The following is a 19,402-nucleotide window of genomic DNA, read 5'->3' as shown; positions in this document are numbered from 1 at the left end:
CTCTACACAATTGAAACTATAAATATCCCTGTGTAACAGATAAGAAAACTGACTAGATTAAGCAACTTGCCTAAGGTCACGCAGTAGAAAACTGCAGACCCCAGCAAACTGGAACTCAGCGATTCCATCCAATTTCAGAGGTAGTGAAACGTCATGGACCGTCTTTATTTTGACCCCTTGGTAAGAAACATATTTTACATTCTAACCTAGCACATGTGTATGAACTAAAGTGGGGAAAAAAGTTTTGCAAAATAATACTTACCCTTACTATATGTATTGACAGTTTCTCTTCATTTTAATTAATTAATTTTTAAGTGGGCTCCACACCCAGTGCAGCTTGGAGCCCAATGCAGGGCTTGAACTCATAACCCTGAGATTGAGACCCGACCTGGTATCAAGAGTCGGACGCTTAACCGACTGCACCACCCAGGCGCCCCTCTGTTCATTTTATTTGTAAAAATGTTTTTGACTGACTTGATTTAATGGCCTATTAATAAGTCAAAAGCACACTTTGAAAGCCATTCATCTAAGTTACAATTAATCCAACTACTCTTACTTTCTAGCTATCTCAACCTCTACTAGAAAAACTCTGATGGTTATCAGCTAGACTTTTATATTTATGTTTCAGATAAGGGTTTTATTAGTTAAGATGCAGATCCCTCAAGGCTCAGATCTACTCCCCATTGCCAACCCTCCTGCAATTATGGAAAAATCATCTGTCAGGTGAGATTCAAGCCATTCTTTCACTCTCCAAAAATTATTTAGCTGTATCAAAGCTCTTAATACAAGGTGCCCCATGTTAGAACTTTTTATGCAGTTTCCCCCTGTAGACACACGTTCCCATGAAAACTACACTGAAATGGTTTCTGGATTAGGGGATGTATGGACATTGACATTTTACCTGCTCTCTCAGTCCAGAGTTGGCTCATGAGCTAGTGTTTATTTCTATAGATATTCTGAGTGCAGGGTATGTGTCAAAAGGCAAATAAATGAAACAAAGGAAAAGCCCTTGACTGCGAACTCTCAGTTGCAAGGCAGGAAATTCTTTTGGAAGGCAGGAAGTAGCTATGAGCTTTTCCTCCAAGCAATGCTTCAATTCCCCCACCCTCAGGGAAAGTTTATCCTGGTGTTGTTTTAATCCAGCAGATGCTGAGCAGTTAGAGAAAGGGAACAAACAACTGGGGGAAATAATACCACCTGTTTATGTTGACTTTTACCAAACAGGACTGGCCACCAGCTGTTGAGGGGTTTGGTACAAGCTAAAGTGGCAACAGGAAAGGCAAACTCAGACTGAAGCTAGTTCTCGGCTTTTTCGCTGTTTGGCGGCGGGGTTGGGGGTGGGGTCCCAAGGAAGTATAGGACCAATTCTCGGATGGCCAAGAGGCAAAGGCAATATAATGCACCCTGCTCACTGATATAGCAGGGCTGGCTTTGGTGCATGCACGGAGTAACATGTAACTGTTAGTTGCTTACTCTGTATTCATTTTCCCCTTCTTCAATGACTGTAACTCCTATATCATTGGGGGAAGTAACGTCCAAGGAAAGGTGACATTTCTTGACCTCCTTTATAGTGAGCTGCTGTCACGTGACTGAGTTCTGGAAATGTTGAGTGTGATTTCCAGGAAGACTCTTTAAAGGGTGCTGACTCAGCTGGGTTTGCCCATTTTGTCCTCGCCCTCTTTTCTTCTTCATGCTGCCTGGAATTTCAAAGGATGGCTGATGGTCAAGTGGCTATTTTGGACCATGAGGTGACCCTGAGAAAGGAGCCATGTTGTGGTGCAGACAGGAGCCATTATACTGGTCTTGGACTGCCAACCTTTGGAATACTTTTCCATGACAGAGACACACTTCTTGTTCAAGTTTTTGCTGATTTGGGTTTCTGTTAAGCGTACAGTCAAGGCCCATCTTAACTAAGTTGGCTCAATAAATAATTCTCGGCACTCATGTAACCAAGTCTTTGTGTCCTCCAAAGCATGGTCAGTTCTGTTCCCTAAAGCTTTCTAACAACAGTGTAAGAGAGCTGCGAGGCATGTGTTCTGTCAGAAGAGGAAACTGGAGCTGGAGCAAAGCAAGTCTTGCCAACGCAACACCACTGGCTACTTGGAGAGCAGCAGGCTTTGAAAGCCAGGTTCTCTCTCGCCCCTAGGATTTTAAAAGCATGGTGGAAATAGGTGACAGATTTCCTTTAAAAATGATTTTGATTGGGGCCGCCTGGGTGGCTCAGTCATTAAGCATCTGCTTTTGGCTCAGGTCACGATCCCAGGGTCCTGGGATAGAGCCCCGCATCGGGCTCCCTGCTCAGTGGGGAGTCTGCTTCTGCCTCTCCCACTCCCCCTGCTTGTGTTCCCTCTCTCGCTGTGTCTCCCTCTGTCAAATAAATAAATATTAAAAAAAAAGATTCTGATTGGTTAAGTAGTGGTTATTTTTAAAAGCAAGCATCTAAGGACAACTGATCTCTTCTGTCAAAACGAAGAACATCAGACTTCTTCCATGTTGCCTCCAGAATACCACTGCTACATTAAAATGAATTACAGCTCACTGTTGTTACACCATACATTAAAAGAGTTGAACTCTCAAACAGGCTAAGACACATTTTGAATAAGCAATTAGTAAAATGAATGTGTTAATGTTTTAAAAGCATAACAGTCTTGATGATTAATGTGGAGTTGACAAAGTCTTTAAGATGAAAAGGCAGAGGTAGGACTTTTTTTCATTACAATGCAGGGAAAATTGAATGAGGTGGATTCAACATAGAAAAGTTTTAATGAGGCAAGTGTCAAGCAAGCATATCAACTTCTTCAAAAACAAAGAAAATCTAAAAGTTTAATTACAAAAACACTTGTACAGAAAACTTGGCATTTCAAGAGTTCCAAACACATGTACACAATTTTTTCCCTAAAATTTAATGTTGTCAGAAATAAAACACTTTGTCTTACTTTCCTCAGCTGCTCCTTGTGTTTTAATGAAAGAAAAAAAGAGATCTGTAACACTGAATAGGCAACAAGTTATTTCTTGAGAAGAACCTGTAAGTGTGCAGGAATATCTACAGGTTTATTGGGAAACATGAATCAGGTGCCACGTCAGCCTGTAACCTCACTTACCACCTCCTGGTTGAGCGACGCAGACCTGCTTTACAGAATCTGACGGTTTTGTGACAGCTGAATCCCAGCCACCAGAGTCAGGTGTGTAGTTACTGGGAGAGGCAGTATTTCAAAAGCAGGCTGCATGGTTTGTGAAAATGGTTTCAGAGTGTAGGCTCTTGCAAGATCTGGGGCATTCCTGAATATGTAAATGTTTCAAGTCAATGTCAGATGTCCTAGCTAGAGTCTGGAGAATGATAATCTTCGGACCAAGTTACAGCCTTTCCTGCTCAACAGTGCTGCTAACAAAGGGGCACAAAACTGACACAAAGGAGAAACAGAAGTATCAGGAGGAAAGAAAAAGGAGACCAAGTGTCTGGCAGAAGGCAGATACAAACTTCCAGAACTGGCTTGGCTGTCCTTCTGCCACACACAGGGTGTTCTAGCTTGGACCGAGCAGGCAAGGAGGCTGAGGGAAGTGACAGGAACAGCAGGTGAGGGCAGGAAAATAGGAAAATACAGAACAAAGCAGGCTAGGCTTATGGTGACAGATAATGATGGGCTCTTATTCTAAGAAGTTGCCAAGCAGTGGTGTGTGGGCTTCAGTGCATGGAAATTTGACGTGTGCTCACATAACATTTTTTAAAAAGGTTGTTTTTGTTATTATTTTATTTCCTTTGGGCTAATAAAGAAATCAGGTAAGGAGATGCTGAGAAGACAGGATGGTGCAGCAACACGACAGGGGGTTTCTGGCTTGTACCCTGGCTCATGAGCAGATTGTGAGGGGGACACACTTCCACCTGCTTCAGTGGCGTGGTGCCTAGACAATGGGCTCAGCATGCCCCACTTTGGTTCCAAAGATCTCAGCTGCAACTGTCAGCCTTGTGCTCTAGAGCATCAAAACAAAACACAACAAAACCCTGAGGTGAGAATCAGAAACCTCTCTTCCCTTTTGGTGTTAAAAGAAAAAAAATCACTTCCTAAGGGGAAAAGGAAGGGAAGCCTGTCCTTTTGCCGTCGATTTGCAGTTGTGGCTGCAGAGAGAAGACGAATTCCTCTGTGCCCTTGCTTGTCAGCTCAAGAGACGCTTTTGAACAGTTCTACCTGTCCCTATCCTTGCATCAGTATACCTAAAGCAGACAGGGATTCCCTCAGTTCTCACTCATGATAAACTTTGGGGTTCTTTTTTTTTTTTCAATGCCAAATGAGAAACTACTTTTCCCGTTCTCTCCTGTTTGCCAATGACCTTTTCCTTAGCAAAAATGCTCCACAAGACATCGCCAACAGATGGGAACAGAGAGCCTTGCTGGGGCTGGGACACGGTGTCTGTGCAGGAGCAATGCTTAGGAAACAGCAGGCAGTAGCAAGGAGGAAGGAAAGAGCATTCTTCGTCAGGGCAGCAATCACAAAGCCTCGGTGAGGGCTGGCACCCACTGAGCACCGTGTGGGGTTGGAAACACAGCCTCGCTCCACAGGGCACTGTCGACAAGAAGCTCCTTTCTTTGGAGTCACAGCAGGACAATGATGGGAGAAGCCTGGGCCCGTCCAATGAGAGAGGCTCTCCTTCAGAGCCCTGCTGAGCAACAGACCCCAGAGGTCAGAAAATAGAGATGTTGAACTTGGGAGGGGCTGAAGGAAATAAAAACTCACCCCCAAAGGTATTAAAAAAAAAGTGACAGCTAGGTAAGAAAGCCAGAACCACTGGGAAAAGGGTCCTGTGTGAAGTGGAGCAATGAGAAGGCTTCCCTTCTGCTGCAGGAGCGGTCAGGGCAGCTGGTGGGCAGAATCTATGCAGACCCACTTTATCAGAAAGAAATGCAGATGACAGGAAACCGAAGACCCGGGAGAGTGGCTGTACGCTTTCAAAGCTGCACAAGGACGGTTCCACAGGAAGTGCATATCCACGTTCCTCTAGCTGCTCTCTCATGCTTCCCGGGGTGAAGGCATTGAACTCCTAACTGACAGTGCTTTCCCAAGCACAGCAATTTGTACCCCCTCTCTGCCTCCACTCAGTTCAAATTTCCATGGATGGCTTCTCATTCCTCACAAGTAAAACCACTTACAGAACATCATGGAGCTCTAAGACCTGTAGGATTGGGAGGGAGAAAAACAATGAAGATACCAAAAAGGTAAGCACTGATCAGAAATGTTAGGGCTCTCTCTGTTCTATTTCTGGTAGGGTTGAGGTGAGGAGCAGGGTGTGCATAAACAAAAGAGCTCATAAAGCTGCAAGCAGACAAGCTCACTGAGATGTTTTAGATAACATTTCAATGAAACATGGCCCAGCTCCAGTTCAGCAACAATGGGGAGGTAGGAAAATCGTCAGCCCAACACAGAAAAGCAACTATCAGGGCCAAATCTGATGATAGAAAATTAGTACTCCATTTTAGCCCAAAGAATGTATAATCAATCAAAACCAATTTTCTTCAAGCATAAATCTAAAAATCTTGGCATGTATATAGAAATGTATTGTGTGCACAGGATCAATATATTTTCTTACATTGCTAAAAAAGTAATTGCATAAGAAAAGGTTTTTTTTTTTTTTTTTCAATTCCTCAAAGAGCCGAATATTTTTCATTTGGTTAAACTGAAATCAAGTAACATGGATTTTGACAGTTTATGTGACATGGTCACCTCTCAATGTGAAATTGCCCCCACGGTTTCCTCCCAGCCCTACTTTTTTCCTAAGTACCAGTTAGTCACAGAGAAAGGTGGCAGCTGGGGCAAGTCTTTCACTGTACGTCCATAAAAATGATTTTTAAATGGGCCAACCAAAATTTTGTAACATTATAATTATTGGATTGTAAGTTCTTCTATTTGCTTCCTATTTATCTTAATGCTCACATTCCAAGGTTTTTTTAGTGCTTTCCCCTTACACCTGCCCCAACTCCTTATAGCAATGTTTTAGAAACCCCACTGAACCAGATTTTAGGTATACGCGTTTTAGTCTTGGATTCTGCACTCATCTACTTAGATACTCAGGCAAGAAATTTCACCTCTCTGGGACCCAGTTTCTTCCTATGTAAAATGTTGGGATTTCTAAAGGTCCCTTCCAGCTCTAATATGTTCCTAAAACTGTAGGACACTGGCTTCCCTTCACTCACTGGCTCCTGACAGTGGATGGAAACCTTTGCCAAGCTCACATCAGAGTAATTAATTGCACCACGAATGCTGGGGACATCAGGCCTATCTGTCTGTACATATTTGTATAATGAGGCCAAGCTAGTATTAATCACAGTCTTAATAATTGTTTCATTTGACAGTTTCGAGGGGTGTGGGGAACTATCTACTCTTAGTTATATTTGCGTGACTAGATTATAAGAATCTGTAGTAATAAAAACGGTTCACATTTCAGGTATTGCTTTTTTCAAGAGCAAAATATAGGTTCAAATCAAGGATAATGGTAACATTCTAGGCTTTCAATGACACCTCTGAAAGCCGATACTACAGTTTATATCCTGAGATAGGCATAGCTTTAGGAGAGTCTTACTGGCAAAATGCTCAAAATAGAAAACCACTTTTGACTCAAAACTTGCAATAACTGCCCTATACCTACGTGAGGAGACACCATGTTATCAATTACTGTGTTCTTTCCCAATCTTCCACAGTTTCTCCGGGCTCTCTCTTTTCAAGCCTACAACAGTGCTAATTGAAAACACCGTGTGAAAATGAGAAGGATGATGAGACTCTGAAAATCCCAGGCCTAGATTTACAAGCTGTTCCCTTCATAAACAGCAGCGGTAATGCCATTCTTTAAGGGAGTCCAGCCATCTCTTAGAAGTGCAGTCTGTTCCATCTGGCTACCCGCTAGAAGGATGGTAATCCTTCCCCCATCAGAACACAGCTGAGGCTAAAGTATAATCAATTGTCTTGCAGGGTTACCATCCAATGGCATGGCCGAGGAGAGACTACTGCTTTTGTCTCTGCTAGCAGATGTTGCCTCATTAGACAAAGAACCATGAGTTTTATTTATTCTTATACATTTTGCTCAAGGTCCAAACCATGCTAGAATATGAATATGTATATGAGTGTGCTCATGTACCTGCGGGACAAATAAATAAAGATTCAAACCCATGACTGGCCATTGTAAGGAGCATATCCTGCTGTCCACTTTTGTTTTCCTACCCATATATGGCCACCTCACCATATGGTCCTAGGATTTCCACAGTTTATACGTCTGTAGGCATTGACCTGCAGACCAAAGGGATGTCAATTCTGTGGGATGGCATACTACAGGGCACCCTAGCTCTAGGAATTTAAGTGAACACATACGAGTTCTATTTAAGAAATGACACCTGATGACTCACCATTAGTAGCCAAAATGTTTATATGGGCAGAGACTTTCTGGAAATGTACTTTTTTTCTTTTCTAAGAGGACATAACACATACTACTAGTCATTTGTTGAATATATTTTAGAAGACTTATTTTCTCTCTCCTCTCTTTTTTGCTTACTGAGTTTATTTTTTAAATCGATTTAAAGTCTTTTTAGTTTTTATTTTATTTATCTCTGGACCCAACGTGGGGCTGGAACTCGGCTGGAACTCATGACCCCAATATCAAGAGTTGTGCGCTCTTCTGACTGAGCCAGCCAGGTGCCCCCTTTCTCCCCTTTTTTAAAGTCTAAATCTCTTTAAACAGGGCAATAGCTGTTTCAGTGTAAGGATACTCTACAGTGACACTGAACATACAATAGTTACTCTGATATTGAGTGCTGAATGAAAAGCTTCTTACTTACGTAGGTTTATACACATGCGATGTCTCAGTGACTGCTGTTGTAAGTTATCATCAGTATTTTCCAGGGAAAAGGAAGCTTAATAATTAAGTGATAGTTATTTTGTTCTAAGTGCTGTTTTGGGGGTGATTTCTTCTAAGCTTCTCATTCACTCTTCAAAACCCTTTGGGACACTAACACTGGAGAATACAGCTAATAGCTAACAAAACTGGAATGGAGGTTCAACCACAAAAAAGTCATGCTCTTTCCATTAAACCATGCTGAGGCATGCATGAGAAAGAACTCTTTCCTAACATTATTTACTACATTTAGTAACCATGTAACAGTAATTTTAATCAAGTCTCCAACTCATTTATTTGATGTAATGCCAGGGTTTTTGTAGCATTGAGAAAGTCTACTGCCTTCTTATTTTTGATGACGTGTTGGCACATACATATTGCATCAGTGAGCACTCACCATTCCCTAACGATCAAGCCTGTTCACAACTTCTCGAACTGTAGCTATGAAGTTTTCATTGTCTTGGGGATTAGCTAAAATAATACTGTGCAGTCTGTTCATATATGAGTCAATGGTGTCCACTGTAGGTGTTTCTCCACTTCCTGAAGTGAGATAAGGAGAGAAAGTAAGAAAATCCTCCCTATTCAGTTCAAGCATAGGGCACAAGCATGCCACACTTGGTCTGCTCCACAGATAAGATTTTCATTTCAGAGGAGAGACTTTGAGACCTCAAAGCAATGAAATTAATCCACATATCCTGAATAAAAAGACGGGCTGTGTAATTGTTCTACAGTATATACGAGTAGCTGCATATAACAAAAAGTTACAGACTCTCCCTGCTTTCTGCTGTGATTATCCTTCACAGGAAAGAGGATATAAAAAATACTAGCGTTTGTTTTCCTCTTCCTTCCCATTAAATGACAAAATTACAAAGCGAGCAAACATATATAAGAAAAATGCTCTACTCAGGACTTATTACTCAGTTTCCATTATTCTGAATATCAAATTAAACTTAATAGAAAGGAAAATAAATTACATTAAAATATAACTGAAGAAAAATTTAAATGACCAGAGAGCCTGAAATTTTGGATGACGGTAGCCAATACTGAGATACTATGACAAGACCCACAGAAACCTCTGAGGGAAGAAAACCCTATTTTATTGATTTTCCTCTTGGTGGGGAGCCTTCAGCCTCACCCCACTAATACCAACACAAGACAGCACCCGCTCCCTTCCCCACCACCGAAATGCTCAGGTAAGGGTGACATTACCAGGCAAGGGCATGCTGGCAAAGCTGCTGGTCAGCACCTGCCGCAGGGTCTCCAGGTGCTGCTGTAAGACGGTGTTGCGGCTCCGCTCCTGGATCACATCCACCTCCAGCTTCTCCACTGCTGTGCGCATGCTCTCCACGTGCTTTTGCAGGGCTGCATTCCTCTCCTCAAACTCCATGTTGGATTTCCGAAGCTGGCGGAGCTCTGCCTCCCGAGCTGAGGACACACCCCCCCCACACAGAACACATGTAGCACTAGGAGTCTCCGAGGAGTCCCAGAGACTCTTACGAGGAAGTTCTGCTTAGCTGTCTCTAATTAGCTACCCCACCTCATCTCCCTATTCTCATTATAGCCTTCCAGATAGCAATTTCAGCAATAAAATGCCTGCTTCCCCAGAGCTATTTTAATTCTTAAAGCTGGTCATATTCCTACTTAAGACTGCAAAGAACAGTTGCAATTCTCGGTATTTCTGTTTATTTTGTTTTTTTAAAACTGTGCAATGAGAAGGCTGAGGGGCTTCACAGGGGGATCCTGGGAGACTGTGCAAGCACAGCTGTGGGTCTCCATCTTTACTGCAATGGGGTCAGCTTTGCTTTTACTTATTTTATATTCTGGATGCCCGTGTAAGCTTTTGTTTATACAAAGGGTTTCAGGCTAAGAGTCAGAAACCAACTGAATTAGTGATGCACATTTATTTTCCTTGATCCAGAGACTAAAGTAGCTTTGACAAAACTGGCCTAGCTTTCCTTCACTGGTTTTTGAGTAGCTACCCTCACTGCAGAATGAAATGGAAACAGTTTTCTCCTTCCAGACCAGTCCTAGGGCCATGAATATCAATACTGCTGCTTTTGAGCAATGAATCCCTCCTGAGAATGAAACCCCCTGTCACAAACCTAAGGAACACAAAATGATACTTTGGTAATTACCTTTGCTGTGGTTCAGGAATTCCTCTGTAAATATAGGAATGTCAAAAACAGACCGTTCCTTTACCTCTGTTTCTTTCTGTGAATTGAGAGTAACAAGACTGTTAATTCTTTTTTCCTTTTTAAAGATTTTATTTATTTAAGAGAAGGAGGGAGAGGCAGCACAGAGGGAGAGGGAGAAGCAGACGCCCGGCGGAGCAGGGAGCCCGATGCAGGAACTCGATCCCAGGACCCTGAGATCATGACCTGACTGGAAGGTAGACGCTTAACTGACTGAACTACCCAGGCACCCGGTTAATTCTTTCCACCCCCCTTTTCTCTTTTATTGAAGTAGAGTTGACACACAATGTTACATTGGTATCAGGTGTACAATGTAGTGATTCTACAAGTCTATACATTATGCTGTGCTCACCAAAGGGTAGCTATCACCCGTCATCACACAATGCCATTACAATACCACAAACTATATTCCCTAGGTTGTACCTTTTATCCCTGTGACCTATTCATTCCATAACTGGAAGACTGTACCTCTCACTCCCCTTCACCCACTTTGCCTATCCCTCTGCCCCCATCCCTCTTGTAACCACCAGTTTATTCTCTGTATTTAGGGGTCTGTTTGTGCTTTTTGTCTATTCTTTTTTTTTTTTTTTTAAGACTCCACGTGTAAGTGAGATCATATGGTATTTGTCTTTCTCTAACTTATTTTACTTAGCATAATACCCTCTAGGTCCATATGTGTTGTCACATATAGCAAAATTTCATTATTTTTTATGGCTAAGTAATATTCCACTGGATGTATGTATATATAGGTGTGTGTGTGTGTGTGTATCTTCTTTATCCATTCATCTACTGACGAACAGTTGGGTTGCTTCCATATCTTGGCTATTGTAAATAATGCTGCAATAAACATAGGGGTGCATATATCTTTTCAAATTAGTGTTTTCACAAAACTGTGAATTTTTGTTTTTAAGTAATCTCTAAGCCCAATGTGGGGCTCAAACTCATGACCCTAAGATCAAGAGTCTCATGCTTCATCGACTGAGCTAGGCAGGTGCCCTACAAAACAGTTAACTTTTTTTTTTTTTAAGATTTATTTACTTATTTGACAGAGAGAGAGAGAGAGCACACAAGCAGGGGAAGCAGGAGAGGGAGAGGGAGAAGCAGGTTCCTTGTGGAGCAGGGGAGCTTAATCCCAGGACCCTGGGATCATGACCTGAGCCGAAGGCAGAGACGCTTAATCGATTGAGCCACCCGGTGCCCCCAAAACAGTTAATTCTTAAACAGAAGCTAAATTAAATAGGTAAGGCCTGAAGGCCATGTCTTCCTTACAGAAACAGTAGGGTGAGCAGGAATCAGTTCAGGTGGAGGTGTGAGGGAAATGTATTCATCTTTTCATTGGAATCAGCCTTTCACAGAGCTCAAGCAGGTTAAGTATTCAGTTTTCTCAGGTGTACAATTGCTGTGTAATGAGAAACCTTAAAACAAACCTACATAGGGGTGCCTGGGTGGCTCAGTCAGTTGAGCATTCAGCTCTTGATTTCTGCTCAGGTCATGATCTCAGGGTCCTGAGATCGAACCCCGAGTTGGGCTCGGCCCTCAGTGCAGAGTCTGCTTGTCCCTCTTCCTCTGCTTATCCCCCCCACTCTTGCGCTCTTTTTCTCTCTCTTTCATAGATAGATAAAAATCTTAAAAAAAATAAAAAACCTACATAAATTTCCCTAATGGAGAATTTGGAAGCCATTTCTTAACTCTGTGCTTTGAACAGTCAACAGTATACAGCTGTGCAAGTGGTTGAGGCAGGAATAGATAAAGGGAATTTCTAGGTGTTTTTTCAGTTGCTTCTGTTATGCATGTAAAATGCTTTGAGATAGGGCTGTCCATTCTAAGTTTGCAGAATGGACAATAAGAACTCTGCCAACCATGAGCAATAATAATGGCATTCTATCGGCACTACCACTTTACTTATTTAGGGGGCAGCCTATATAATTGGGGATCTTTTAGATTTTCTTCAAACAGGGAAAAACAAAACAAAACAAAATCAAGAAGTCAGAAATAAGTAGGCTCTAAATGTGAAAAGTGAGGGATTATGTGAGATAGAAAATAACAATGCCTAAAATTAATTCGCCAATTTGGTGAATTTAAAATAAAATTAAAAAAATAAGGCCTCACAAAATTACTGCAAAATATATCCCACAATGACCCTTAAGAATCAAGTCAATTTCAAGATGCTTTGGCTGCCATTTCTACAGTGAATTTGACGTTGAAAGCATTAGGAATATAAATCATAAGTGTACTGGCACAGTGTTTAAAATCTTGCATAATATAAGATGGTAAAGACAACAGTGGAAAAATGAGTACTGAAGAAATTGTTAGTGAAATCTGAAGATTCCAAAACCTTTATAAAATAAAGAACAGTAAAAAAAACCAAAAACAACAAAAAAAACTAAAGGCATTGCTTTAAAAATATGTTTAAAGCCAGAGATAGAATATATCTTTCCTACTCTTGCCACCACTAGTCTCTTATCTTTGAACACAAATATGATCTGGTGCCCAGTAGAAAACTAAGCAGTTAACAGTCTATGAGGGGATTCTGACGGCCAAGCTCCTATTTTTATATTGGCGTCTGCCTTGTCAGGGGGCTGGGCTGTGTGAAGAGCCTGCCAACAGCAGCTGATCAAGAGAGCCATCTAAGATGTTAAGTCTCAGAAACTGTGTATTTGCCTGAAGAAATTTTCTTAGCACTTAATTTTTATCTTTTTACTCTTAAAGAAGGCAAGCAAAGTTTCCCAGAGCAATTTAAAAATAAACAATAAAATTGTCAGTGAAAGCCCCAATTTCAACACGTAAAGCTCTACCTTGGGCCAGTTCCTAGTGGTTTCAAAGAGAACCAAAGTATGGGCGAGAAAAGTTGGTGCCAAAAGGGATCCTAGACATATTTCACGGTGGCTTTCTCTCGATTCTGCAGGCTTACATACGCTTTAACCCTGCTACTGGGTTGCTGGAGGAAAACAGAAAACTTACGATGTACAATTTCAACATGAACAAAGTATAATAAATGTAAGGCCACAAATGACTTCATATAGTCTTCTGACTTTATCATCCTACCTTTGTCAGTCTCCTACTTAACTGCACAGGCTCATATGAGATCAGTCACCTAGTCCCAGGTCTGACTATCTGCCCCTGAGATGGGGAGGGAGGGATGCTTGGCTCCCATTACCATGGTACCAAGAGCCCTCTCCACGTCCCCTGACTCTCCTCAGACTGGTAATTCTCTTCTTCTCTTTGCCAGAGTGGCCCAGACCAAGCTAACTACATAAGCATAGAGAACAGCACCTTGTAGGTGCATTAACACACTGCCCCTTGGTACAAATTCTTAGAGTGCAAAATAATAAACATGAAAGCAATGAAATGAAACGGTTCAGTCTCTGAAAGGCAACAGAAATTCTACTTAATGGAAGAGTGGTAATAGAAACCATCAGCACTCTCCCATTGCTGAGTACATTACTCGGCATGGAGAGGATCCTCCTGGGGGCTCGGATATACTTAAGCCGTTCCAAGGATTGCTCAAGGGATTAAAATCATAAGGATTTCATTACCTCTTCATTGAAAGGGTCTAATTTGTTCAGGCTGAGTGTCATTTTCTCATTTCTCATAAATTAAAGGAGAAACAGAATTATTGTTTCTAACTTGGTCCTCACTTGGGATGTAGGCCCTTTCTTGAGAGTAACACTAGTTGACTCCTGTGTCTAGAGGGCTGGCTTTTGATCTGAGAGGAGCAAAAATGCTCTTCACTTTGGTTTTTCATTCTATATATTGAGTGGAGAGTAAGAGAACAGAGGCTCTTTTGAACTGAACCTATTTTGCTGTGATCTAGAATTTCATAGAACGTGACAGGCTTCTCTCAAGTGCCCTTACTTTAGGGAATACTCTCAATACCGTGTAGCAGGCTGAGTGCCCCACTGCTGCACCCAACACCCCAGTGGCTCTCAGGTCAGCATTTCCTTAGCTCTGGCATGCACTTGCCAGCACCTGCCGGGGTAGCAGTGTCTTAGGAATCCAAGTTCCAGTTAGGAATGTCATTGGTTTCTTTTCTGTATACAAATGAAATAATTTGTCTTAACTGGCAACAAACTTGGGGACATCCCCAGCAAGCAGGCCCATTTTCACTTTCAACACCAATTTGTTCCATGTAGCATGGCATGTGCGGCCAAAAATGCCAGACGAGGATACAGAGGCCTGCATTTCACTCACACTTCTGCCTCTAATTCAGTAAGTGATTGCAGAAATTCTTTCCTGTCTTGGGCAAATCACTTTTCTCACCCGTAAAATGGGGGGGGGGGGGGGTTGGTCAGTTCAGAGAATTTCTGACGTTCTTAGTATTTTTGAAGTGAGCTGGAAGACTATTCTACGCTTGTCATTTTACTCCTAATAGGATAAGTAAAGGGAAATAAGCATGTATTTAGAATCTATGATGTTTTAGGCACTTTGCAAGATACTTGCTCTTTTATTAACTTACTCATAACTCTGCCCAAGCCATTTCACCAACCTCAAGGTGTCTCCCACAAAAGCTGGGGCATCTTTAAGGTCTGATTCAGTTCTTCCTTTTCATGGGCTTCCCTGTGGCTGCTTTTCACTCATAGCCCTTTCTTATTTTTCTGAACCATTATGCTAAGAAATTATATGTAAGGAAATCACTGTGTAACTGTGTTAAAAAACTCCAACTAGTTCTTTTTTAATTGCAATTGTTTCAAAATTACCTACTTTAGGAAAGATAGTAGTCAACAAAAAATAAAAACTGGTAAAGTGAGGGACATTAATTGGGTCAATAACCTTGATAAGAGAGCTTTATCCTGATGTGGGCATAGCAACAGATTTACAGAGCCTACTGTATACACATTTGAGAAACTACTGTTGGCTCTCCATCTACTCCTTGTTTTCCTTTGATTTAACATGTGTCTAATCCTAAGACAGGGAAATCACACGGAGACTGATTCCTTTTCATAAATCATAGAAATCCATACCATGCTAAAATCATGTAAATAAAAATAAGAAGCTTCATTTAATAAATAAAAAGCCTCATTTAATAAAAAGCTTCATTTCTCAAATCATCAGCAGCAGCTTCTGTGACTGAGTAAATCTACTCTTTCCTGACTAAAACTATCAACCTTACTGAAGACAAAATGCCACAGGTAATTTGGCCAGCAAAATTCATAGTGATGAAAGGAGTTGTAGACTAGAAAATGTGAGATCTAATGTTTTAGATTATTGTCCAAATTCTCTTTTGTAACCATTAAGGATAGAGAAGTTATAAAGGATGCTTAATAAGGGAAAAAAAGAATATGGAAATCTCATGATATTGGTAGGTGGGCACAGACAAATAAAAGGAGAACTAAGTAATTATACAAGTATCTGACAATATGAAAAGCTTGCAACACTATTTGATTAGGATTTTATATATAAAGTATACAGTTTCTCAAGTAAAAAAAAAAAATCATAGTATTTCACCCTAATTAGAGCACAGAGATGTCATATATCTACATTTACATAGGATTTATTTGAAGAATAAAATGCTTTTATTGTGTTTCTTACTTTCTAATTCATGGATCGTAATCAATCTATTTAACTTGTGAATCTAAATGTTTTCTCTATGTTTTCAAGGTCACCAATGCTAAATTACGTACGAGAAAACTATAGACCAAAGATAAATAAGTTATTATTTTGAAGAAATTATTTTTTTGAAGAAATTATTTCTTTAAAAAACCAAATGCACACAAGAGTACAGCAGAAAATTCTTTTTTGTAAATTTCCACGGATATTTCAGCGAATGGGTTTTATGTAAAAATAAGTACTTATGGAAGATCTCCTAATGCAAGTGCATCATGCTAGGTGGTATGGGGCAGTACAAGATGGAAATTAGATCATGCTTTCTTCAAAAAGATTACAATCCAAGAGTGTGAATAATAGAAGCACCTGAATAACCTCAACATCTTAGCTAGATTAGCTAATTACGTATGGGAAATATAGAGAGCTGTGAGGGTTAAAGGAAGTTGGAGGACACAGGAAAAGCTTGAAGGAGGAAATGGAACTTGAAACAGGGCTTGATGGATGGCTAGAATTTTGTGAGGCAGAATAGGATGATGGGGGAGGGGTAGTGGATAAAATGAGTGAGAGAGAGAAGTATTTTTGTGAAAGAAGGAATATGAATGCAGGCATGAGCCAGAAACGGATGGGAACCGTGGAAGACAGTGAGCAGTAAAGGTTTTTTTTTTGTTTGTTTTGTTTTTTTAAGGATTTTATTTATTCATTTGAGAGAGAGACACACACACACAGAGCACAAGCAGAGGGAGAGGCAGAGGGAGAGGGAGAAGCAGCCTCCCTGGTTAGCAGGGAGCCTGATGTGGGGCTCGATCCCAGGACCCTGAGATCATTACCTGAGTGGAAGGCAGACGTTTAACCATCTGAGCCACCCAGGTACCCGAGCAGTAAAGGTTTTTAAGTACATAGATATACATGGGAAACGTGAGAGTTAAGGTGTTTGGAAAGGGCAGTTGGGACTTGATTACAGAAGACTCAGACCGCTGAGCTGAATGGGATTTGGTAAGCAACGAAAAGTCACTGAGCATTATAAAGCATGGAATTACCAAAAAGTTTTACTTTCTTACAACCATACGTGAACCTTGGGCTACATATATATTTAAAGTTCTCTTTGCCACATAGTCAAGACGCACAGGCCTAAATCCTATGGGTGATAGGCTAAAGCAAATGGAGGGGAAAAGGCCAGTAAACAAGTAAGTGCCAGTGAGCTAGGAACCAAGATACTGTCCCTTGTTCTCTGCTGACACTTCAGTTGAATAGTTCATTTTAACTGAATGTTGGATTCCCTAAATCACAACTTTCTGAGAGTCAGAGTGAGGTATCTGATGACGATAAACTATGACCAAGTTATGGCTTTCAGCTGGTCCTTATTTCTATCCCTCACTCCAAATTCCAGCCATCTTTAGCATGTCAAGGCAATAAAATTCTTTCACAGGAAAGGACTGGAGTTAGGGGTTGTAGTTCAAGGACAGACTCATGATTAGTGTCCACCATTTAGTAAGAATCTTTGAGCAAAAGCAACTCACCCCATCTGAATTATGGGGTAGGAAATACTCTGTCATTCATTAAAAAAAAAAAGTCCAATAACATGACAAACAGCAACATTATTCTACATAGATATATGATACATAGACAGCAAATTACCTCATGATCATGAGTGGCCTGCCGGGCCGCATCTAAAAATACAAAAGAATAAGAGAACGTTAATTTGAAGAACAAAACAAAACAATAACAAATCCAAGCAAATGAACTGTGCCACACTACAGTTAGTTATAGTCAGACACAAGAGAAACAGCAGACGCAGTTCCTACCTCTGAAGAGAATAGAGTGCGAGAGTGGACAGGAGATGCATGCCATAGGCTGTGTGCACAACAGACAAGCTGTGGGTGGGGCTTCTTTGGCAATGTCTCCTGAAGAAAGGGAGCTTGAAGCAATACTTGAAGGGTGTGATGAACAATTTTAACAGAAGACAAAAGATCCACGAAGACTGGGGTCTTGGCTATCTTGTTCACTGTTGCATCTTTAATGCCTAGGTGAAAGCCTGATGTATCCCAGGAGGTGCTAACTATGTACTGTTCGAGTACAGGAAAACGTGAATGGATGAATGAGAAGGATGGTCACTGTGGGCTGGGAGAAATGGTGCATGAAGGCTTACAGGTGTTAAAGGAAGGCAGGTATGTAGTTTAGTAGACAGACTTTAGAGGCAGAGAAACGCCTAAACTGGGAATTAGAAAAAAACACGCAGGCAACTAAAAGGGGTCTTGGAACACCAGTCAAATTGTTTGATACTGGATATGGAAACCCAACTGAAGTTTTTAAATGAGAGCAATGTGATTTTAATAAAATTCCAAGGTGCCGTTTGTAAGTGAATGTAGAATAGAGAAATGATGGAAACTTATCTTTTGTATTTATCACTCTAACAGTAGGCTTTGTGACACTCTATCATGTACAACAAACTACAAAACACATTCCGTTCTGGTTCTGGTACCTTGCCTATGAGATTTGCCTTTCTGACGGTCCTGGGTTTTCCTACTGAAGACCTTGTAGGCCTCAGTCTTCTGATACTGCTCCAGTTCCTTCATGTAACGCTCCTTATCTCTGTCTGCTTCATCAAGATAGCGCTAGGAAAGAAATGTGCAATTATTTTCAAGAAACAGATCTTTATTTGGGTATCAGCGAACTCCTTGAAGACAACAGAGGACAATTAGAACATGGAAAGAAAGTATATAAGGGATAAGCTCTAAGGGAGAATAAAGAAATCATATGGATAGAATAAAATATAATCTCTCAATTATAAAAGAAATAGGTGACTGTGATTCTTTAGACTATTTTTTTTTTTAAAGATTTTATTTATTTATTTGACAGAGAGATAGAGAGAGAGAACAAGTAGGCAGAGAGGCAGGCAGAGGGAGAGGGAGAAGCAGGCTCCCCGCCGAGCAGGAAGCCCGATGCGGGGCTTGATCCCAGGACCCTGGGATCATGACCTGAGCCGAAGGCAGCCGCTTAATCAACTGAGCCACCCAGGCGCCCCTCTTTAGACTATTTATTGCCTTTTCTAACTTAATGAAGACAAGTTCTATTGAGATCATTCTCATAAAATATTCACAAGAAGATATTACAGTTAGTCCTCTAATCTACACATGGTTACTAGAATCCTCAAGAGGACTGAAGACCATATAGACACACTTAGTCTTCCCAGGAGAAAGGATGGAATATTACTTCGTTTCTCTATCTCCAACCCATTCGGAGAATGATCTCATACATCAATTGGCCTTTTAAGAGCCAGAAGAGTGGAGCACTAAAGCCGGGAGACACAAAGAACATAAAAAGGAATGACCTCATCCTATGGACCTAAAATGGACTCCTATGAAAAGAGCCTATGTCTACATATTTTGTGTTATTAATTATTTAAACAAAGTCATTGATCTACCAGGATAATTTTGTTTAGTGCCTTGTCCTTTTCATTCATCAATTACGTTTAAGGAATAAAGTATAAAAATAGTGCCTTTAAATGGACAAAAACTGGAGGCAGATATTATGTTAAAAACCTTGTCTTGCACAAGAGCCAGATGGAGGGGACACCCCAACTAGTAAATCTGGCACAATTTAAGTACCCAAACACTGAAGTAGAGTAATAAAACTATTAACCATTGGGAAAAAAGAAATTAATATGCTCATACCAACCATAAATAAGTAACAAACAAATACATAAACAGGGGTGGGGCAGGGAGGAAGAGGGTGCTTGCTTAGGTTAGAATGCCAAGCACCAACCGGTAAATATGGAGGGAGTGTTGGAGCTGGAA

General features: G+C 40.9%; 1 protein-coding gene across 7 annotated transcripts in view; it reads right to left on the bottom strand.

The window, feature by feature from the left end:
• Positions 1–19,402, bottom strand: part of HMG20A (high mobility group 20A) — a 108,115-nt gene that overhangs the window by 28,091 nt on the left and 60,622 nt on the right. For 3 of the 7 annotated variants that reach the window (XM_064570122.1, XM_064570120.1, XM_045899634.3), the window contains 6 exons: positions 18,088–18,220; positions 17,244–17,275; positions 10,008–10,083; positions 9,082–9,297; positions 8,270–8,412; positions 2,745–5,166 (listed from right to left, as the gene is read on the bottom strand). In XM_064570122.1, the coding sequence (XP_064426192.1) occupies positions 8,276–8,412; positions 9,082–9,297; positions 10,008–10,083; positions 17,244–17,275; positions 18,088–18,220 (594 nt within the window). In that variant the 3' untranslated portion in view covers positions 2,745–5,166; positions 8,270–8,275. Of the gene's footprint in view, positions 1–2,744; positions 5,167–8,138; positions 8,413–9,081; positions 9,298–10,007; positions 10,084–17,243; positions 17,276–18,087; positions 18,221–19,402 lie in introns of those variants that run through there. The other 4 variants (XM_045899642.3, XM_064570119.1, XM_045899640.3 and 1 more) reach the window with 3 other exon arrangements.

This window comes from Mirounga angustirostris, unplaced genomic scaffold (genome assembly GCF_029215605.1).
Source record: "Mirounga angustirostris isolate CCGP_5_RB_7025 unplaced genomic scaffold, mMirAng1.0.hap1 SCAF_9, whole genome shotgun sequence".
NCBI classification, from domain to species: domain Eukaryota; kingdom Metazoa; phylum Chordata; class Mammalia; order Carnivora; family Phocidae; genus Mirounga; species Mirounga angustirostris.
The sequence above is the reverse complement of the archived record's forward strand: the minus strand, read 5'-3'. Positions and strand labels throughout refer to the sequence as shown.